The following is a 22,536-nucleotide window of genomic DNA, read 5'->3' as shown; positions in this document are numbered from 1 at the left end:
TGACCTTTTTGAAGGGTTCAGGACAGCTGTTTTGAAGAATGTCCCTCAATTTGGGTTTGTCTGCTTGTTTTTCATGACCGGATTCAGGGCAAACATGTTTGACTACGACATAGGTGATGGTGTATCCTTTTCAGTGCAAAATCTTAGGGGGGACATGTTAAGATGTTAAGTGTCACCATTTGGTTAAGCTGGGTTCAAATTTGGGCTGTTTATTTTTCTAGTTGGGCAAGTGGATTATTGAGATGGTTTTCTCAGCTGTCAAATGAGGGTAATAATAATCCTCATTTATGAGGTTGTTGAATTCATACACATAGGGCCCTTAGAACAGTGTGATGCACTGTATTCGATAAATTATTAGTATTACTATTACTGTCATCATCAATACTATTTGTACTAAAATTTATAGAGACCTTAATATGTGACAGGCACTGAGTCCACTGCTCAATACTTTACCCCTCCAGTACCTAGGACAGTGTATGGTACAAAGGAGGCATTCAATAAATATTTGTTGGCAAAATGTCAGCACTATGAGATAGATTGCTATCAATACCCAACCAACTCACAGATGAGGAAACTGAGGCTCCGAGGAGTGAAGTAGTTTACCTAGGTCACTACTGGCAGTAAGAGGCAAGAGCCCAGATTTGAACCCAAGCTTGTAGGCTTTGTGAAACAGGGCATGAGGAATCTGACTATTTTGTAAACCCTCAAGCGCTGTGTAGATGCAGAGCTGAAATGGAGCACCATGCACAGTGCTCAGGTACAAACGTGCAGTAGGCGCTCAATACATAGCTGAATGAATGAGGAAAGAAAATGAATTAACTAGGAAGAGTTCATCATGTCCTGGTCGCGGCCAGCGCTTGGGTGGGACAGGGAATCCTTCCGTCTTTATACCTCCCCTCCACGAGTCTCCACAGGACCGCGTGTTCCCGCATTGTGGGGCTTCCGGTGACCACGCTCCGCTGACAAACCACGCCCCTCGCTTTTCCAGGCTCCTGCGAAAGGCCGCGGTGTTTTGGCCCGCGGGCGGAGCCGTAGGCACAGTCTTCTCGGGCGTCCGCGGTCGGGAAACCCGCAGTCAGGGCTTCCGGGCCGAGGTTCACGATGTCGGAGAAGGAAACGAGGGAGAGCGGAGGCTCCCCGGAGGCCAGCGGGGTGACTGTCAGCGACATACAGGAACTGATACGGCGCAAGGAGGAGATCGAGGCGCAAATCAAAGCCAATTATGACGTGCTGGAGAGCGTGAGTGTGGGCACGGGGCTCCCGGGCGGGCGTGGGAGGCGCCCGGAGGCCTTCCCAGCCCGGCCCCCAGACCCGGGGCGGGGACTGAGAGACCAGGGCGGCCTCCGCTTGAGCTCTCAGCTGTGGATCTCTCCCTCCCCGGGAGGCCCAAGGCGCAGCAGTTTCGGCCTCTGTGGGCAGCAGACATTGAGGCAAATAACGTGAATAACTATGAACAGTTAGAATTGATGTTCTAGCAGGTATTTGTGGAATTCTTGTTGGGTGCGGGGCGCAGTTGTTAAGCGCTTGACATTGGTTAACTCGTTTAATCCTCCCAACAACATTTTGAGGTGAGTTCTGTCATTTCCCCCATTTTAGGGATGAGGCAACAGAGGTATTACTTAAACCTGCCTCAAGTCACAGGGCCAATAAGTTTGCAGAGGCAGGGTGATAATCACCTCTATCATCAGTCCTTGTTGAACGGTTACCAGATGTCCTGTGCTTTACTAACCACTTTACCTCAGAGCTTCTTAAGCTTTAGTGTGTATTCGAATCACCTGGAGAGCTTGTTAAAATTCAGATTCTGTTGGCGGACAGATGTGTGGGAGCAGCTACTGCATTTCTAGCAAATTCCCAGCGATGCTGATGGCACTGGTCTAAGAACCCAGCTTTGAATGACAGGAAAGGCTCGGCTTGGGGAAAATCCTTGCCTAGGGTCAGGTAGGTTGGAAGTGGCAGTGGTGGGGCTAGTACTTAGCCACACCCCACTGGCTCCAAAACGGATACAGTTTTTCTTAAGCCACCTAGTATAAAACCGCAAATCACTTTGCTGGGGAAGAGTAAATGAATTACATTCTATGTAGGGCGGATGGAATTCATTTTAGGTGATGGGAGTAAGATGAAGTATCATATGGAGGTCAGGGTACCATTTTACTGGGCGCTGACTATGTGCCTGAAGGGGGCCGGTTTATGTATGTGTTATATCGTGGAATCCTCTCAACTACTCTGTGAAGTTGGTTTGTTACCCTGAGGTTCAGAAAGGGGAAGTCACTTGTTCAGAGTCACAAAGTGGGATTCAGATCTTATGCCTGTTGAACCCAGAATCTGTGCTTTCAAGTGTTGTGCCAGCAAGTTCTCACACCTTAGTTACTTTGCTACTGCAGTAGGATATGCTCTATCTGTATACCTCCTGTACTGTTACTCCCTTGATATTTTTCTTTAAGTTGCCTCACTTTTTTACTTAGATAGTTTTATTTTTAAAGGAAATCTTATAACTTCACAGCATATGAAAAAATGAGACTCTCTTTCCTTAAATATAAAAGTGTATATCAAGGTGATCCATCCAACTCTCTGTCACCTGATAAATGGATAGCTGAAATGTGTTCTATCCATGCAACTGGATATTAGCCAATAAAAAGGAATGAAGTGCTGGCACATGGCTACAAAAGTGCATGAATCTTGAAAACGTTATGCTAAGTGAAAGAAGTGCATCACAAAAAACCACACATTTTATAATTCCATTTATATAAAATATCCAGAATAGGTAAATCCATAGACGGAAGATAGATTAGTAGTTGCCAGGGGCTGAGGGGAGGGGGGAATGGGAGTGACTGCTAGTGGGTCTTGGGTTTCTTTTTGGATGGTGATGGAAATGTTCTAAAATTGATTGTGGTGATGGTTTCATAACTCTGTGAATATTCTAAAAACCATTAAATTGTACACTTTAAATGAGTGGGTTGTATGGTGTGTGAATTATATCTTGATAAAGCTGTTAAAAACAAAATGGAGAGGGCCAGAGATAACAAGTGATCTGGAGGTGATATAAAGACCAGCACCAAATGGAGACTTTCTCCCTGATTATTGAAGGGTTGAAGATAATTAGAAAGAGAATGGGTTATTTAATGCCCTGTGTGTGAGTTGCCAGTGGTGTGGGTCCCAACTTTGGAAAGCAGTGTCTGATGTGGTATTGACTTGGAGAGGCCAGTCAACTCTTAGTCATCATGGGCAGGCACGAGGCAGATACAGATATTTAGCCCCTGGCACATTTATGCTGTATCTATAGAGAGTCCTGCGCTAAGAGAGTATACGAGACCCCCTTCCCCGTGAACAGGAAACAGTAGGTGTAACCCAGAGGCTTTCAGAGAGAAAGGGACAGACACGAATGGAATCCCTCCCGCTAGCACGTGTGTACACTAGGCAGCTGGTCTCCGTGCTGATAATTACAGCCATCACCTATCACTTTCTATGTATATTAATTTCCTAGGGCCATCATAAGGAATTACCACAGCTTGGTGGCTTAAAACAACAGAAATTTATTCTCTCACAGTTGTAGAGTCCAGAAGTGTGACATCAAGTGTGACATCAAGTGTTGGCAGGTTTGATTTTTTCTGGGCGCTCTGAGGGAGAATCCGTTCCATGCCTCTCTCCTAGATTCTGGTGGCTGCTGGCCATCCTTGGCTTGTAGCTGCATCACTGCAGTCCCTGCCTCTGTCTTCACATGGCCTTCTCTCTGTGACTCTGTGTCCCAAATCTCCCCCTCCTTTCTTTTATCAGGATACCCGTCATTGGATTTAGGGGCAACCTTAAATCTAGGATGATCTCTTCTTGCTGATCCTTCACTTAATTATATCTGCAAAGATCCTTTTTCCAAATAAGGTCACATTCACAGGTTCTGGGGTTTAGGACTTGGACATATCTTTTGGGGGCCGCTGTTCACCACTCTGTGAATGTGCCTGGCACTGTGCTAAGCACCCTACATAGGTCAGCTCGTTAATTCTCAGAGCAGGTGGGAAGGGAGGTAAGTGCCGTTATTCCCATTTTATAATTGAAGAAGCTGAGGCCCAGAGAGGTGAATCTCTTAACCAAGGTCACCCAGATTGTATGTGGCAGAATTGAGCTTGAAATCAAAGTCTGACTGAAAATCCCTGCTGTATGTCATATAACATGTTTCATTGCTTTTGTGCACCATGCTCTGACTTATGTAGGAAGAGACTTTAAAACATTAAAACAAGGGAATTCCCTGGCGGTCCAGTGGTTAGGACTCTGCGCTTTCACTGCCAAGGGCCCAGGTTCAATCTCTGATCAGGGAACTAAGATTCCACAAGCTGCGCGGCACTGCCGAAACAACAAACAAACAAACATTAAAACAAATGTATTGTTTTCCATAGGGAATACATTGCCGTGGTCAAAATTCAAAATCTACAAAAGGATACATAATAGAAAGTCTCTCTCCCTCTGCTGTCCCCTAGCCTCCCCCGTTCCTCTCCCCAGATGGCAACTGGGGTTCCAGTTCAGTGTTCCTTCCAGGGATGAAAAGCCTGTTTGAAGGCCCCTTTACATCTCTTTTTATTTTCAGAAGAACCAAAGTCTTGCCTCAGCTGGGTGCTCTTTGAGGTTTTTACTCCCCTCCAGCTTCCAAGGCCACCAGCCAGGTGTCAGCTGCCCATAGGAAGGAGGGTTTGGAGGAGTGGAGGAAGAGGCTGGCCTTGGGGGTGATGCTCAAAGGAGTCTTTAGTTTTATCTGCACTGCTCTAACTTCAAAAAAGGGGAATGGATTCGTGCATTACTGGTGTTATTAAAAGTCAGTTAAAAAATGGTGCCCGCCACAGAGAGCAGTCATGAGAGGATGTGGGAAAGGACCTGGTCTGTGCCAAGTGATCAGTATATGGCCTCTCTCGTTACTGTCACCTTTATTATGACTGCAGAGGACAAGAGTCTGGGGAAAGAGGCCCGAGGACTTCATACGTGTGAAATCTTTTTGACCTCATTTCTTCCCTCCAGCAGAAAGGCATCGGGATGAACGAGCCACTGGTGGACTGCGAGGGCTACCCCCGGGCAGACGTGGACCTGTACCAGGTCCGAACCGCAAGGCACAACATCGTCTGTGAGTGACCCTCTCTGGGGATGTTCCCCCGCCTTGCAGCAGGGGATGTTTAAGGCACACAGAGGAATCGCCAGTGTTCGCAAAGCCCCCTTTGCCATGTAAAGTAGCAAATTCACAGGTTCTGGGGATTTGGATGGGAACCTCTTTGGGGCCACTTTTCACGCTGCCACAGGTAGGCAACCAGCAGTCTCTACCACAAAGTCATATTAGAAGGGAATTTATCATCCACCTTTCTCCCTTAATGACTTCTGTTTTACCTGTGAATCTTGACTCTATATACAGCGTGCTTTGGTCTAAGGCCAGGTTTCTCAGTGAGAGTACAGGTAGCCCTGGGGTGAGACCCAGCTGAAGATGCCACAGTTTCCTCAAAGTCACACTATGATCGTAGGACTTCTTAGAGTGTCACTTTTCCTTGAAGATGCTGGGAAAAGAAGCATGCCATTTTAATATTAAAACAAATAGGAAGATACAGAGTAGGGAAAAACCGTGTTAAGACAGTCAGACTGGAGGGAAATTTGGGGCTTTTGGCTAAACCCTTGGACGCCCCAGGGAAGCAGTCCACTTGCTCCCCGGTTAGGAGGATTCTGGGAGAAATTTGAGAAGCCCTAGCCCACAGTGTGAGGGCGGGCACCGACTTATTTTTTTCCAAATGGTTGGCCTGATGTTACAACACCATTTAGTCTGTTCTTTCTCCGTTAATTTGAAACACTAACAATATTGCGTATTAAATCTTTAGACGTGCTTATGTCTCTTTCTGGGCTTTTTGCTCTGTTCCGTTGATCTCTCCTTTTGGGTGCTAACATCATGCTATCTTAATGACTTTAATATATGTAAGAGTCTGTTTGAGCGATTCCTTATTGGTCTTCTTTTGAAAAACTATTCTCACAAGTTTATTTTATTTAAAAAATAGACTTTTTTTAAAAAAAATTATTATTTATTTTTGGCTGCATTGGGTCTTTGTTGCTGCGTGTGGCTTTCTAGTTGCGGTGAGCAGGGCCTACTCTTCGTTGTGGTGCGCGGGCTTCCCATTGCGGTGGCTTCTCTTGTTGCAGAGCTTGGGCTCTAGGCGTGCGGGCTTCAGTAGTTGTGGCTCTCGGGCTCCAGAGCTCAGGCTCAGTAGTTGCGGCACACAGGCTTAGTTGCTCCACAGCATGTGGGATCTTCCCGGACCAGGGCTCGAATCCCTGTCCCCTGCATTGGCAGGCGGATTCTTTAAACACTGTGCCACCAGGGAAGCCCCAAAAAATAAACTTTATTTTTTAGAACAGTTTTAGATTTACAGAAAAATTGGGAAAATAACACAGAGAGGTCCCGTATACTCTGTACCTAGTTTTCCCCATTACTAGCATCTTTCCCTTAATATGTTGCATTTGTTATAATTGCAAGTTTGTTTTTTGAAATGTACTTTGGAAACATTTTGTTCAAGGAAAAAATTTTTTTTGAATTCTGATTAGAATTGCAGTATATGGTGTATGAAGTCATTCATTCCTTTACCCAGCAGCAGTAGCTTGAGACTTACTGTGTGCCAGGCCTCTCTGAAGGCTCTGGGGTCCTCGTGGAGCTTATCACCTGGGGGACCTTTTCTAGTCAGAGTGTATTATACACTGACACCATTTTAAGTCTTCCTGCCCAGGTTTATGTCTTCATTTATTCAAGTCTGGGCTCTTTCTCGTGTCTGCACCAGTGGGTTGAGTGCTAGAGGCTCGTAATGCCTGAGGGCCTTACCTGTTCTCCAAAGTGACAGTAGCAGCCGAACAAGGTCAGGTAGCCTTGCGTGCCCACAGTCCAAGGTGCCTGGAAAGTCTGAAAGTCTGTGGCCTATGGATGCTAGACATGGATTGGCAGGCAGTGCTGGTTTGTTCAGGCCTCTGGAACTCTTCACAGGGAACTGGCTTTCTTTTCTTTTAAGTTTTTTTTTTTTTTTTTTTGATGTGGACCATTTTTTAAAAGTCTTTATTTAATTTGTTACAATATTGCTTGTTTTATGTTTTGGTTTTTTGGCCACGAGGCATGTGGGATCTTAGCTCCCTGAGCAGGGATCAGACCTGCACCCCCTGCGTTGGAAGGTGAAGTCTTAACCACTGGACCACCAGGGATGTCCTAGGGTACTGGCTTGAATGAGGTGCCGAATCCAGAGCCGTAGAGGAAGTTGTCTTTAGGTTAAAAAAAAAGTTAACCCAGCTCCCAGCCACTCTGGTAGCCCGGCCTGCAGAGATGACTTGCTTGGCCCACACAGTCTTTCCCAACATCCTGAGTTGACCATCAGTACTGAAAAAAATCCGAAGGTTTCATCCCCAAACTCCTAATTTCCAGCTTTGCTCTCTGTTGCCTCTCCCAGACTGAATATCACCAGTCACGTGTTGGTAGCCTTGGCATCATTTTTTCTTCTAGAGGCATTACGAGAAAAGCGAAAGCCTTCTTAGCCCAGCCTGCTTTACTCGTGTTTGCCCCTTGTGAGCGTTTGAGTTTGTGGCCATGGATTCACCTGGTCAGTTCCCTCCTTCTGCTCACCTTTCAGGTCTCAGCTGAAATGGTGCTGCCTTTGGGGAGCCTTCCCTGATCTCCTAGTCACTGAAGTCATCAGGTGTCATTGCAATCACTTGTCCCACAGCTGCTTTCCTTGCAGGACTGTAAGCTTCATGAGGGCAGCCCCTCTGTCCTGTTCACAGATAGGTCCTTAGCTTCTAGCACAACGTCTGGCATATAATAAGTGCTCGTTGAATAGTCAGTGAATGAATGTGTGGGTCTTGTGTCCTCAGCTGTCTTCTTGGCCCCTGACACGGTGCTCTCCTCCAGGCTTGCAGAACGATCACAAGGCGGTGATGAAGCAGGTGGAGGAGGCCCTGCACCAGCTGCACGCTCGCGACAAGGAGAAGCAGGCCCGGGACCTGGCCGAGGCCCGCAAGGAGGCCATGAGCCATGGCCTGGGCCAGAGCCAGGACCTCAGCCCTGCTCAGGCCTTCGCCATAGTGAACAGCATCAGCCCCGGCTCCCCTGCCAGCATCGCAGTAAGCCAGGGCCTGGCCCCCTAAATCCACACCCCAAGGGTGCCTTGGGGCAGGGTTGGGGGTGGGAGGCTATGGACAGACAGACCCACGCTGTCACCAGTGCAGCAGACGCCGATGAAGGCCCGCTGCAGCCCAGCAGGAGTCAGCCCCTGCTGCCCACTCAACTAGCTGCAGAGAGACCCTGGGACACAGGGTGACCCCGGAGAGGGAAAGAGGCTCTCTTCTCAGGGCCGATTTTAGCTGGGTGTTGAGTAATGGACACGAGAATGACAACAGTAGCTGCCACTTGCTGAGCCCTTGCTTAGCACCACGTATCCTGCCAAGTGAGTTATAGCTTCCCTGGTGTCTTTAGAGAAGTTTTAACAGCTTTATTGGGATATAATTCACATACCATAACTTTAACCCTTTTAAGGTACATATATGATTCAGTAGCTTTTAGTGTATTAACAGTCAATTTTAGAATATTTTCATTATCCCAAAAAGAAACCCAGTGTCAATTTGCCATTACGCCTCAACCGCCCCATCCCCCCAGCCCCTGGCAACCACCGGTCTGCTTTCTGTCTCTCTGAACTTGCTTATTTTGGACATGTCATATATATGTAATGGAATCATATAATATGTGGTCCTCTATGACTGGCTTCTTCCTTTTAGTATCATGTTCTCAAGGTCCAGCCATGTTGGAGCATGTATCTCAACTTCATTCCTTTTTTAATTTTTAAAAAAATTTTTACTTTTTATTTAAAACATTTTTTTATTGGAGTATAGTTGATTTACAGTGTTGTGTTAGTTTCAGGTGTACAGCAAAGCGAATCAGTTACACATATACACGTGTACATATATCCACTCTGTTTTTCTTTTCTTAAGAGTCTTTTCCCATGTAGGCCATTACACAGTATTGAGTACAGTCCCCGGTGCTCTGTAGAAGTTTATTATTAGTGATCTGTTTTATATATAGTAGTGTGTATATGTCAGTCCCAGTGTCCCAGTTGATCCCTCCCTCATGTTCATTCCTTTTTACTGCTGAGGTTAATGTGCTGTCGGGATGGACCACGCTTTGTTTATCCATTCCTCAGTTTCCATTTTTTGGCCGTTATGAATAATGCTGCCGTGAACCTGATGTACAAATTTTTATGTGTACCTGCATTTTGCTGTTGTTGTTCAGCCTTAGTCTAGTCTTTTTTTGAATTTTATTTTGTTTATTTATTATTTATACAGCAGGTTCTTCTTAGTTATCCATTTTATACTTATTAGTGGATACATGTCAATCCCAATCTCCCAATTCATCGCACCATCCCCCACCACTTTCCCCCCTTGGTGTATGTGGACCTGCATGTAATATTTAATCCCACAGCCGTTCTCTGGGGTAGGTACTAATCTACCCCATTTCACCCATGAGGAAAAGCCTCAAAGACCTGAAGTACCTTCTGCCAGGACGCACAGCTTCTAGAAGGTGGACCTGGGTCCTGCCAGTCGTCTTTAGTGATCACAAGACTGCAGGTTACACACAAGCTCTGTTTTATTCACCACTGTGTGCACAGCATCTGGCACAGAGCTGGCGTCAGCCTGCGACGAGTATTTGTTCAAGGGATGGGTGAATTGTGATCTGTGCTCTTAGAGTGACAGGATCACTCTAGTCCTGGGTCAGTGTTGTGCCCGTGGCTGCTTGCCTGGGGGCTTTTAGGGCCAATGCGTCTGAATTCTGACCCCTGAACAAAATAGGCCAGATGGGCCTGCCTCTACTTGCCCCCAAACCTGGGTCAGGACCCCAGAGAGCTTTTCCCCATTTTCCTCCAGGCCTATACAACTGCCAGCTTTTCTCAGACACTGGGCAGACCTGGCCACCTTTTATTAGATCTGCCCCTGGAGGAACCCCCGGAGGAGGTGGCCCAGTTATCCACCGCCCCTCCCTGCCCGAGGTATCTAAATCCCAGCCTCTTTGCATCGTGCCTGCCGTTCTCCCCTGTAGAAAACACGCTTATTAAATTGGGAGCGTATGGGAGGGTAAAGAACACCAGAAGAACATTTAACCTCTAGCCTGATTTTCTGTTTTCCCTTCTCTCTTTAGGGTCTGCAAGTGGCTGACGAGATAGTGGAGTTTGGCTCTGTGAACACCCAAAACTTCCAGTCGCTGCAGAACATTGGCACTGTGGTCCAGCACAGTGAGGGGGTGAGTTGGAGGTATTACGTGGCATCTGACCAGTAACCCTGGAATTGCCGGGGCCAGGAAACGTGGCCGGGGCCTTTGACGGCTGCCCTCAAAATGCCGTTTCTCAGGCACAGTCCCCGCTCGGGGCTTTCGCATTTGCTGTTCCCTCTGCCTAGAATGCTAATCTTCTTCCCTTACCCCCTCACCTTCCTTCCTTCCCTCCCTCCTCTTGTACAAATGCCGCCTTCTCAGTGAGGCCTTTCCAGCCACCCTGTCTAAAATACCCCTCTCCTGCTTCCTATCCTTGTTTTCATTTAACAAGGTTTCTTAGACATCTTTTCATCTGGGCACACACCTCGCTCTTTTTCACGGCTGCATAGCACTCCATGGTATGAATGGATAGAAGTTTGTCCACCCGCTGCCTTATCAGTGGACGTCTTGTTCATTTCCAGTTTTATGCCAGTGTGAATAGTCGTGCATACTTGTTCACAACTGTGCACACCTGGAAGTAGAATTACAAGCTCTCAGCAAATGCACACTTAAGATTTTAATAGGTAATTTGAAAAAGTTCTATGAATTTGTACCCTGACCAACAGTATGTGAGTCCAGTCGTCCCTCAGTATCCACGGGGGATTGGTTTCGGGACTAGTGCAGATACCAGAGTCTGTAGATGCTCAAGTCCCGTGGTTGGCCCTCCGTATCCACGGATTGTGCAGTACTGTATTTATTGAAAAAAATTCACATGTAAGCGAACCTAAGCAGTTCAAACCCATGTTGTTCAAGGGTCAACTGTGTATCATATCATCAGCAGTACTCTTATTGATCTTTTAATAACTTTGCTAAAATGCCATCTTGTTTTAATTTGTATTTTCCTGACTACCAGTGAGATTGAGTACCGTTTCTATGAATTGTCTGTTAGTCTTTTTTCCCCACTTATTTTCTGTTGGGTTATTTGTCCTTTTTAAAAATTGATTTGTAGGAACTCTTTCTATATTCTATATATTAAATCTTTGCCTGTTTATACATTGCACATGTCTCTCCTGATTAGCTCCTTTTCTTTTAACTTTATGGTAACTTTGATTACTTGAAAGTTTTTTTTTTAATTCACTTAGATATCCATTTTGTTAAATTTATTAATATTATAGGGCTCTTTGCTGCCAAAACCATGCCTGAGGATTAAAATAAAGAAATACAGTACAGTGCATAATAGTGTAGTACTGTTCAAACAGTAGTATATTAGAGCTCGATTTGTGTGCCTTTTGATAATTTCATTCCTTAAAGATATAATAAAAGTTGAAATTCAAAATAGGCTGCAGCCTTCTAGTTTCTGGCAGAATATGCCATTAAAAAACACTTCCACTTAACCATCTCATCTTGTTTCTCAGTAATGTAACCCCAACCAAACCTTTTTTTGGCAAAGATCCATACTTTGCAGGAGAAATATGGGGCTCAAAGTACAGAGAAATTACTAAAGTTTTTGGTTCCCAAATGAAATCTTCAGTTCAACCGACAATTCTTGGTTTGTCTTGCACCCACAGCCCCCACTTGGCCACACTGCTCATCCATGTGTAACTCATCAGAGGGCAGGCATCGGGCCAAGAAACAGTTGGCCAGTGTTGGCGCCCTGCTAGAGGTCAGGCCCTCATTTCTGCACTGACTGACACCTTCATCAAGTCTGTACTTATGTGGAAGTTTAGAATTTTGATTTTGTCAAATTCATCAGTTTTTTGCTTTACGGCTTTGGCATTTTGTGTCTTCTTAAAGAAATTCTTCTAGTACTTTTGTCTTTAGCTTTTCTTGAATCTGTCTGGAATGTATCTTTTATTATTATTATTATTAATTTATTATTATTTTTTTGGCCACACCGTGCAGCTTGCAGGATCTTAGTTCCCTGACCAGGGATCAAACCTGAGCCCCCTACAGTGGAAGCTTGGAGTCCTAACAACTGGACTGCCAGGGAATTCCCTATTGTTGTTTTTATAACAGTTTAATCGACGTACAATTCACATACCTTATAGGTCACCCATTTAAAGTGCATAATCCAGTCATTTTTAGTCTGTTCATAGAGTTATGCACCCATCACCACAGTCAATTTTAGAACATTTTCATCACCTCAAAAAGCCTTGTACCTGTTAGCAGTCACTCCCTATTCCCCCCATATATACCAGCCCCTGGCAACCACTAAACTACTTTCTGCCTCTATGGATTTGCTTATTGTGGACATTTCATATAAATGGGATCATACAATATGTGATATTTTATGACTACTTTCACTTAGCATAGTGTTTTCAGGGTTCATCCATGTTGTAGCATGTGTCAGGAACTCATTCCTTTTTTTAAAAATAAATTTATTTACTTACGTATTTAGTTTTGGGTGCGTTGTGTCTTCCTTGCTGCGCGCAGGCTTTCTCTAGTTGCGGCGAGCGAGGGCTGCTCTTCGTTGCGGTGTGCGGGCTTCTCGTTGCGGTGGCTTCTCTTGTTGCAGACCATGGGCTCTAGGCGTGAAGGCTAAAGTAGTTGTGGCATGCGGGCTCAGTAGTTGTGGCTCGCGGGCTCTAGAACGCAGGCTCAGTAGTTGGGGTGCACAGGCTTAGTTGCTCCGCGGCATGTGCGATCTTCCTGGACCAGGGCTCCATCCCGTGTCCCCTGCATTGGAAGGCGGATTCTTTTTTTTTTTTTTTAAATGGACCAAATTATTTAATTAGGTTCTTTGTAAGAAGTTTACAACACTACTTTGTGAGGATAAATTCTGTTTGTAAGAGCGAACACAGAGTGGAGGTAGCCCTGGAGTTGAGGAACAGCTTTGATTCTTCGCAGAATTTGTGAGTCCACAGCTTTCTGATCAACCTTCCGCTGCTCTGTAATCTCGTATTTCTCTCTCTCTGTGTCGAAGATCTCACCTTCCTGGTGCCTGGGCTTATGCAGTTTCTTCTTCTTGAAGTAAGCGTCAGTGAGATGTTCTGGGATTTTCACACCACTGATAGCAGTTTTGGTGGAAGTGGCAATGACAGATTTCTGGCGTGTTCTCCGCAGAGGAACTCGATTGAGGGACAGAGGCCCGGTCACAAGTAGCGAGCCACTGCTCAGCTGCTTCAGGAAAATGACCCTCTTGCCTCCGTGGCGCCCAGTGAGGATAACCAGAATGGTCCCAGGAGTGATGCTAGCGCGCAGTTTTCTCACATGCTTACTGAAGGGTTTTTTGCCGTGACTCAACAGCTTTCAAGGCACATCTTCAGTAGGATAATACCTAGGCATTTTGCGAGGTTTAACCAACTGGGTACCACCATTCTTGTCACCACCAACTGGTTTTGTGACAGTAGCAAGAAGCTTCACCTTCTTTTTCTTTTCAACCTTGGATTTAGCTGCTGAATACTTCCTCTTGTACAAGGCCTTTCTGGAATACATAGCCAATAGGGAATATCTGCCAATTCCTCTGACCAGGACAGGGTTTCGGCTGCAGTGGGGCTTCCGCTTCTTAACCTGCTTCACCTTTTTAACCTTGCCACCAGCATCAGCCTTCTTGGCTTCAGGTTTTTTCTCCTTAGTATCTGGCTTCTCAGCCTTTTCACCCACCGTCTTGCAAGATGGGAAAAAAGGGCAGGTGGATTCTTAATCGCTGCGCCACCAGGGGATCCCAGGACTTCATTCTTTTTTATGACCGAATAATATCCCGTTGTATGGATAGACCATATTTTATTTATCCATTCATCAGTTGATGAATATTTAGGTTGTTTCCACTTTTTCGCTATTGTTATAGAGTCATACTTCTGTGAACATTCTATGTAAGTTTGTGTGTGGTCATATGTTTTCATTTCTCTTGGGTTTATAGCTTATCTGAAATTAGTTTTTCTGAATAGTGTGAGGCAGGGCACCAAACTTAATTTTTTTCCCCAGATGGACAGTAGTTGTCCCAACACCATTTATTGAAAAGTTAGTACTTTACCCACTCATTTATATTGCCACCTCTGTTCTATAATTCTTATGTGTGCGATTCTTTATTCTGTTTCTTTGATCTGTTTGTTTGGAGCCTTTCTGGGTTCCCCGGAACAAATCCATTTGTTCCTGCTCTGCTTCCCTTTAACCGCTGGCTATAAAGGGTGTATTATTTGTCTATTGGTGAGTGAGAAATCACCCCAGAGCTTTAACAGCTTGAAGCATCAAGCATTTATTATCTCATACAGTTTGGGCGGTCAGGCAGTGTCCAGGAGCCATGTAGCTGGGTGGTTTGGGCTCAGGGTCTCTCATGAGGTTGTGGTCAGGATATAAGCGGAGGCCGTAGTCATCTGAGGGCTTGACTGAGGTTAGAGAATCTGTTTCCAAGATCCCTCACTCACATGGCTGTTGGCAGGAGGCTTCAGTTCCTCATCACAAGGGCCTCTCCATAGTGCTGCTTGAGTGCCCCACAGCGTGGTGGCTGACCTCCCCAAGAATGGGCGGTCCAAGTGAGAGCAGAGAGGAGTCAGCAGCCCCTGGCCTGACTCAGTCTCTGAAGATTCACACTCTCACTTCCACTTTATTCGTTAGAAGCGACGAAGTCCAGCCTACACTCAAAGGGAGGGGAATTATTCTTTAGCTTTGGAAGGAAGGAATTTCAAAGAGTTTATCCTTGTGGCATGGTACCTTTGTTACCTCTTTCCTGTCCCATCATCATTTTAGTGAGATTTCTAGAGATGATGCAGATGTAGGTTCATTCTGTTATGTTTACCCAAAGTCTCAGTTTTTCTCTCCTTCCTCCCCACCCCACCCCTAGCTTGCTAGTGTGTCATAGTTTACTCATGTCTCTTGGGTACCTTGCTGTGCATACTTTTAAACTTTGTAGTTGTCTGGGCTCATTGTTAGTGGTTTGCTTTGTAAATACGTCTTTTTTTTTTTTTCCTGGTAGAGGTAATACATACACATGGTAAAAACAGAACCAAAGAACATGGAATGAAAAACCTCCCTCTCCTCCAGGTGCATTTCCTGTCCTCCAAAGGCAGCCACTTTCCAACTGTGTGTCCTTCATACCTCAGCACACAGAGCTACTGGTTGCTTTCATTAAGGTCTAATTGACCCACAGCAACATTCCCCCTTTTCAGTGTCCAGTACTGTGAATTTTGTCAACTGTATGTAGTTATGTAAATGTCACCACATGAAGATACAGAGCAGTTCTACAGCCCGAAATGATCTCATGCTTTTGTAGGTAAGCCCTCCCTGCACTCCCATCGCCCGGAAATCACTGATCTGTGCTCCATCCCTGTAGCTTTACCTTTTCCAGAATGTCATATAAGTGAAACTGCAGAGTATAAAGCCCTTTAAGTCTGGCTACTTTCACCCAGTGTCATGAACTTGCCGTTCTTCCACATGGTCACGTGCATCTGTAGTTCATCCCTTTTCACTGCTGAGTAGTGCTCCACTGTGTAATGAGCCCCAGACTCTTCATCCATTTCCCAGTGTGGGGCATTTAGGTTGTTTTCCAGTTTTTGGTGATTACTCATAATAGCCACTGGTTTTTAATTTGTCTTTTCCAGTTAAATATATTCTTAGGCTCTTTATAGGCCTATAAATCCTTTTTTTTTTAAAAAACTGAGGTATAACTGACAAATAACATGATATTAGTTTCAGGTGTACAACATAGTAATTCAATATTTGCATATATTGGGAAACGATTGCCACAGTAAGGCTAGTTAACATCTGTCACCATACATAGTTACACGTTTTTTTCTTGTGATGAAGACTTTGAAGATTTACTCTCTAGCCACTGTCAGATATGCATAGAGTATTACCGTATACCAGAATGCACAGTGTGGTGACTATAGCTAATAATACTGTATAAGGCCTTCTTTACAAAAGTAGTCATTGAATGTTTTCTTTGAATGTTTTCTAACAACAGAACCTTTTCTTCAAGTGAAATTTCCTGGGGAATTCCAATATATCAAACAGATAAAAGCTGAGCTGCTGGGATAAGCTAGAGGGGGTGGGGGGACCTCACGCCCTCAGGGCCCGGGGTGCTCCTGGAACCAGAGCCCAGCTTGAGAATCAGGGGTCTGGGTTTTTATGGTCTCTGCTCTATGAATTAAAAAAAGTTTTTTAAAACCCCACAGCATTCTATTGTTAGACTTTTAGGTACTTTCCAATTTTATGGGAACCTGAAAATTAACACTCTTGTAGACAAAGCTCTGTTTCCTTAGATAATTTTCTAAAGGTGAGTTTCTGGAATGCATATATTTTCAAAGGAAAAAACCCTTAAATTAAAATAATTTTTCTTTATTATAAAAATAATGTGTATTTCATTCAGCCATAAAAAGGATTGGTGTACCGATATGCTATAACATTAACGAACCTTCAGAGGATTTCTGGTAAGTGAAAGAAGCCAAACAGAAAGGGCCACATATTTAATTAATTAATTTATTTAAATTTATTTATTTAATTTATTTATTTTTGGCTGCGTTGGGTCTTCATTGCTACACGCGGGCTTTCTCTAGTTGTGGCGAGCAGGGGCTACTCTTCGCTGTGGTGCACAGGCTACTCGTTGCGGTGGCTTCTCGTTGTGGAGCACGTGTGGGCTTCAGTAGTGTGGCATGCGGGCTCAGTAGTTGTGGCTCACGGGGTCTAGAGCGCAGGCTCAGTAGTTGTGGCGCACGGGCTTAGTTGCTCCGCGGCATGTGGGATCTTCACTGACCAGGGATTGAACCCGTGTCCCCTGCATTGGCAGGCGGATTCTTAACCACTGTGCCACCAGGGAAGTCCCAGACAGGGCCACATATTTTAGAATTCCGAAATGTCCAGAATAGGCAAATGCACAGAAAGCAGAGACAGAAAGCAGATTGGTGGTTGCCAGGGGCTCGGGGAGGAGGGAATGGGGAGTGATTGCTAATGGGTATGGGGTTTCTTTTTGGGTGATGGAAATATGCTCTGAAATTTGTTAGTGGTGATGGTTGGACAAGTCTCTGAATATATACTTTAAAATGGTGAATTTATTGTATATGAATTATATTTCAATAATAAAAACAATGTGTTTTTATTGTGAAAAAAAATCACACAATGCGAACGTATTTCAAGTAAGAATAAAAGTCCTGGATTTCTCCCTCCCTTGTAGTACCTTCCCTGCTCTGAGTCCTGGGCAAGGTGCAGGCGCTACAACAGGGAACAAAACAGGTCAACCAAGGGTCCGTGGGAACATTTTAGTGGGGGAGATGAGCATTAATCAAATAATCACAGATGTGTAATTGTACACTCCAGTGAGTGCTATGAAGGGACAGTTCAAGGGGGCTAGGAGAGCAAATAGTGGGGTTCTCATGTAGTTTGGGGTTGAAGGAGAGTGTTCCTGAAGACATGGCCTCTAAGTGTATTGAAGTTTATCAAGACTGGCAGGGAGAGGAGCCCACCAGCAGGGTCAAGGCCCTGAGGTGAGAGGATCAGAGAAGGCTGATTGGAACCCAGAGCAAGGAAGAGGGGGAGAGGGGAGGAGGCAGGGCCCTTCTTCATTGTTCCCGAGCAGCAGTAGAGAGCTTCTTCCAAGCTGGAGAATAACAGCTGCAAGCAGCTTCGTGCCTTGAAAAGATTTCTCCGGAGGCCAGGTAGAGAGCTGACTGGAGGGCTGACAGAGTTTTAGCAGCCAGGTCAGGAGATGATGGTGTCTTTGACGAATGGGCTGGAGGTGCAGGTGGGCAAATCAGAAAGACATTTAGGATGTGCCATAGGTAGAAACCCTCTGGATTTCTAGCTCTCCCAGGGCCATCATTTCCAGAACTGGAAGCACGTCAGTGAAGCTCTCACACATTTTCTGGGTGTGGGTGTGTATGTCTACAGTGATTGCTTTTTGAAAAAGAAGTCACAAAGAAGACCTACTCTATGTACTGTTCTCGATGTTTCCCCCTTTGAAGGGATTTCCATGTTGGTACACGTGTATCGGTACACATGTACCATATTCCCTGGCTTGGTTTCTCATCGTTTGTTTAACCAGCCCCCCAACCTGGACATTTAAGCCATTGCCAATATTTGGCCACCACAAATAGTGGTGTCGTGAATATTCTTATCTTGTGTGAGGGTTTCTGTCAGATTTCTAGAAGTGGAATTACTGGGTTAAAGGCAATGCACATTTACCGATTTGATAGGTGTCGTCAAGGTGTCCTCCCAGAAGCTTGCGTTAGTTCATGTTCTCTCCAGTAGTGTATTTGAGTGCTTATTTCTTGACCCCTCCCCAACTGTGTTATTGTCAGTCTTTTATCCTGTGACAGTCGAGGTGGAAAATGGTGTCTTTTTCTGTTTTTCATCATGCTTTATTTTTTCTGATTCAGAGATCCCATTGATAGATCTGCCTTAATTTTTTAAAATTACGGTAAAATGTACGTAACATAGAATTTACCATTTTAAATGGCGTTACGTACATTCACATTTGTTTGGCAGCCATCTCCACCACTGTCCCTAGAACTTTTTCATCTTCCCAAACTGAAACTCTACCCATTAAACACTAACTAGTCATTCCCATCTCCCCAAGGTTCTGGCAACCACTAATCTACTTTCTGTCTCTATGAATGTGACTGCTCTATATATAGCCCTCTAAGTGGAATCACACTATATTTGTCCTTTTGTGACTCATGTGTTTCACTTAGCATAACGTCTTCAAGGTCCATCCAGGTTGTTACATGTGTCAGAATTTCCTTTTTAAGGCTGAATAATAGGGACTTCCCTGGTGGCGCAGTGGTTGGGCATCCGCCTGCCAATGCAGGGGACATGGGTTTGAGCCCTGGTCCGGGAAGATCCCACATGCCGCGGAGCTACTGAGCCCGCGTGCTACAACTACTGAAGCCCGCACACCTAGAGCCCGTGCTCCGCAACAAGAGAAGCCAACCCAATGAGAAGCCTGCACACTGCAACAAGGAGTAGCCCCCGCTCACCACAACTGGAGAAAGCCCGCATGCAGCAACGAAGACCCAATGCAACCAAAAATAAATAAATTTATATTAAAAAAAAGGGCTGAATAATATTCTGCTGTGTGTATATACTACATTTTGTTTATCCTGTAATCCATTGATGGCCACTTGGGTTGCTTCTACCTTTTGGCTATAATGCTATTCACCATTTTGGTGAATAATGCTACTATGAAATGGGTATACAAATTATCTGTTCAAGTCCCTGCTTTCAGTTCTTTGGTTATATACCCATATGTTTAATTGCAGGTTGATATGGTTATTCTATTTTCAATTTCTTAAAAAAATTATTTATTTATTTATTTTGGCTGTGGTGGGTCTTTGTTGCTGTGCGCAGGCTTTCTCTAGTTGCAGCGAGTGGGGGCTACTCTTCATTGCAGCGTGCGGCCTTCTCATTGCGGTGGCTTCTCCTGTTGCGGAGCGCGGGCTCTAGGCACGTGGGCTTCAGTAGTTGTGGCTCGCGGGCTCTAGAGCGCAGGCTCAGTAGTTGTGGCGCATGGTCTTAGTTGCTCTGTGGCATGTGGGATCTTCCTGGACCAGGGCTCGAACTCGTGTCCCCTGCATTGGCAGGCGGATTCTTAACCACTGCGCCACCAGGGAAGCCCTATTTTCAGTTTTTTAAGGAATAGTCATGCTGTTTTCCATAGTGGCTGCACCATTTTACACTCCCACCAGCGGTGTACAAGGGTTACGATTTCTCCACATCCTCACTGACTCCTATTATTTTCTGTTTTTTTTTTTTTTTTTTTTTTTTTTGCGGTACGTGGGCCTCTCACTGCTGTGGCCTCTCCCGTTGCGGAGTACAGGCTCCGGCCGCGCAGGCTCAGCGGCCATGGCTCATGGGCCCAGCTGCTCCGCAGCACGTGGGATCTTCCCGGACCGGGGCACGAACCTGTGTCCCCTGCATCGGCAGGCGGACTCTCAACCACTGCGCCACCAGGGAAGCCCCCCTTTGTTTTTTTTGATAATAGCCATCCTAATGGGTATAAGGTGATATCTCATTGTGGTTTTAATTTGCATTTCTCTAATGATGAGTGATGTAGGCCATCTATTCGTGTGCTTATTGGCCATTTGTATATCTTTTTTGGAGAAATGTTTACGTTCTTTGCTCAGTTTTTAATTGGGTTGTTTGTTGTTGCTGTTGAATTCTGTATATATTCTGGATATTGATCCCTTATCGGATGTATGATTTGCAGTTATTTTCTCCCATTCTGTGGGTTGCTTTTTCACTATGTTCACAGTGTCCTTTGATGTACAGAAGTTTTAAAATTTGATGAATCTTGTTTTAACTTGTAACTTTCTTTGGTATATATTGTACCTACTTTAGTTTTTTTGTTAAGGTAATACATACGCATAGTAAAGAAGAAATAATGGTACAGAAAGATAAAAAAGTAAATGTCTTCTTCTCTTACTCCAAACTGCTAGTGCTTCTTTCTGGAAGTAACCACTGTTAACAGTTTATCTTCCAGAAAACTTTGTATGCACCAAGCAACACATATGTCTATTTATTTATTTAGATTAATTAATTAATATTATTTTTGGCTGCGTTGGGTCTTTGTTGCTTCGCGCCGGCTTCCTCTAGTTGCGGCGAATGGGGGCTACTCTTTGTTGCGGTGCACGGGCTTCCCATTGCGTTGGCTTCTCTTGTTGCAGAGCATGGGCTCTAGGTGTGCGGGCTTCAGTAGTTTTAGCACGCAGGCTCAGTAGCTCCGCGGCATGTGGGATGTTCCCGGACGAGGGCTCGAACCCATGTCCCCTGCATTGGCAGGAGAATTCTTAACCACTGCGCCACCAGGGAAGTCCTATGTCTATTTATTTATTTATTGAATTTTTAGAGCTTTTATTATTATTTTTATTATTTATTTTTAAATTATTATTTTTAAATTGAAGTATACTTGATTTACAACACATATGACCTTTTAGGACATATATTCAAATGGATTCATACTTGGCTGGTTTTGTTTTGTTTTTACTAAACAAACTGCTATTCACTATACTGTATTTGACCAATACCTTATTGAGGGATATTTTGGGTGTTTTCAGTTTTTGAAATTTATAAACAGTCCTGGGATAAATGCTTTGTTCATATATCATCTTGTACTTTTGCAGAATATATCTTATATGCACCTTTTAAAGATGCTTTGTTGTTGCTGGGGGCAATTGTGTTCTTCCAGGAAGAGGGTACCAAATCTGTAGCCCCACTGCCTGCCCCCAGAGTGCCACGTCCTCCACATTCTCACCAGTTGTAGGAATAATGCCTAAAATAAGCATCCTTACTACTAGTCTGGTGGGTGGGACTTCCCTGGAGGTCCAGTGGTTAAGAGACTCCACGCCTGCACTGCAGGGGGTGTGGTTTTGATCCCTGGTGGGGCAACTAAGATCCCACATGCTGTGTGGCCAAAAAAAAAAAAAAAAAAAGGGCAGTATCTCAGCACTCTAGCCTGAATCTCTTTGAGTTACTAAGGAGGTTGAACATAAAATGAGCTCATTTTCCTTTCAGAAGCCCCTGAATGTGACAGTGATCCGCAGAGGGGAGAAATACCAACTTAGACTCGTGCCGACACGCTGGGCGGGAAAAGGACTGCTGGGGTAAAGTATCCGTGTCCGTTCATTCACACTGCAGCGTGCACTGCATGCTTGCTAGACACAAAGCTGCGGGCGGGAGGTGGGGTCGTTGGGAAATGAATTTCCAGACTGCCTGTGGCAACTCATGATAAATCCTTGTGGCGGGAATGAGATTCCAGGTATGGAGGTGGAGGGAGCCCTGGTCGCTCTGGTTCTTTTATTAACTGGACGTTTGCTTTGAAAGAATGAAAGCATGTAGGTGAAAAGCTCAGGACGGCTCACTTCTGATCTTCCTGAATGGAGCCACAAACTTACACTGTTCCTTTTTTTTCCTTCCAGCTGCAACATTATTCCTTTGCAAAGATGATTGTCCCTGGGGAACAGAAACAGGAAAGCATATTCCCTTGCCCCAGACTTGGGTCTAGTGGGCATTTCCTCCTTCTCTTCTCTTCCTGAAGCTCAAGGATCTGGAAGAGGCTGGGAGCCTGAACTTCTAGGTGGTGGAAACGCTGTGGCCTCCCAGTGTGATCTCTTGGGATTAACGCATTGTTAAAAACTAGATTTGTGTTTAGCATCTTTTGCAAATTAGGCCACGGCCCTACATGGGAATCCTCTGGATTGTGAGCAGGTGGGCGGGAGTTATTCTGGTAGGTGCTGATGTGACTTTATGCTTCTAGAAATTTTGTTTTTTTCCCCCAAATAAACAGTTTTACAGTGTTGATATGAACATGTTATCACCCCAGCTGAATTTCCTGTGAACTTCTCAAACCAAAGCTCAGGTGGGAGTTAGATCAGCCTCATGAAAGT

General features: G+C 44.9%; 1 protein-coding gene and 1 pseudogene across 2 annotated transcripts; one reads left to right on the top strand and one right to left on the bottom strand.

Annotated features, from left to right (window-relative positions):
* Window positions 1-1,061: 1,061 nt before the first annotated feature.
* PSMD9 (proteasome 26S subunit, non-ATPase 9) lies at window positions 1,062-22,448 on the top strand. 2 transcript variants are annotated; one of them, XM_022597790.2, is made up of 6 exons: window positions 1,062-1,239; window positions 4,999-5,101; window positions 7,898-8,109; window positions 10,175-10,276; window positions 21,665-21,753; window positions 22,069-22,448. In XM_022597790.2, the coding sequence occupies exons 1-6, from the start codon at window positions 1,102-1,104 to the stop codon at window positions 22,094-22,096; spliced, it is 672 nt and encodes a 223-aa protein (XP_022453498.1). In that variant the 5' UTR covers window positions 1,062-1,101; the 3' UTR covers window positions 22,097-22,448. The 2 variants fall into 2 exon arrangements, with proteins under 2 accessions (XP_022453498.1, XP_022453499.1); XM_022597791.3 differs by having other exon boundaries at window positions 1,064-1,239; window positions 5,002-5,101.
* LOC115804110 (large ribosomal subunit protein eL6 pseudogene) lies at window positions 12,962-15,678 on the bottom strand (annotated as a pseudogene).
* Window positions 22,449-22,536: the final 88 nt, after the last annotated feature.

This window comes from Delphinapterus leucas, chromosome 14 (genome assembly GCF_059928025.1).
Source record: "Delphinapterus leucas isolate spDelLeu-1000000601 "Yukka" chromosome 14, BTC_Dleu_Yukka2, whole genome shotgun sequence".
Lineage (NCBI taxonomy): Eukaryota > Metazoa > Chordata > Mammalia > Artiodactyla > Monodontidae > Delphinapterus > Delphinapterus leucas.
Note: the sequence above shows the minus strand (reverse complement) of the source record. Positions and strands in the feature narration are given on the sequence as shown.

Bases quoted from the DNA above. Each gene is read 5' to 3' on its own strand.
- PSMD9 (XM_022597790.2), top strand. From the start codon at position 1,102: ATGTCGGAGAAGGAAACGAGGGAGAGCGGAGGCTCCCCGGAGGCCAGC. The intron at 5,102-7,897 runs GTGAGTGACCCT...GCTCTCCTCCAG, and splicing joins CGCAAGGCACAACATCGTCT to GCTTGCAGAACGATCACAAG. The intron at 8,110-10,174 runs GTAAGCCAGGGC...TTCTCTCTTTAG, and splicing joins GCTCCCCTGCCAGCATCGCA to GGTCTGCAAGTGGCTGACGA.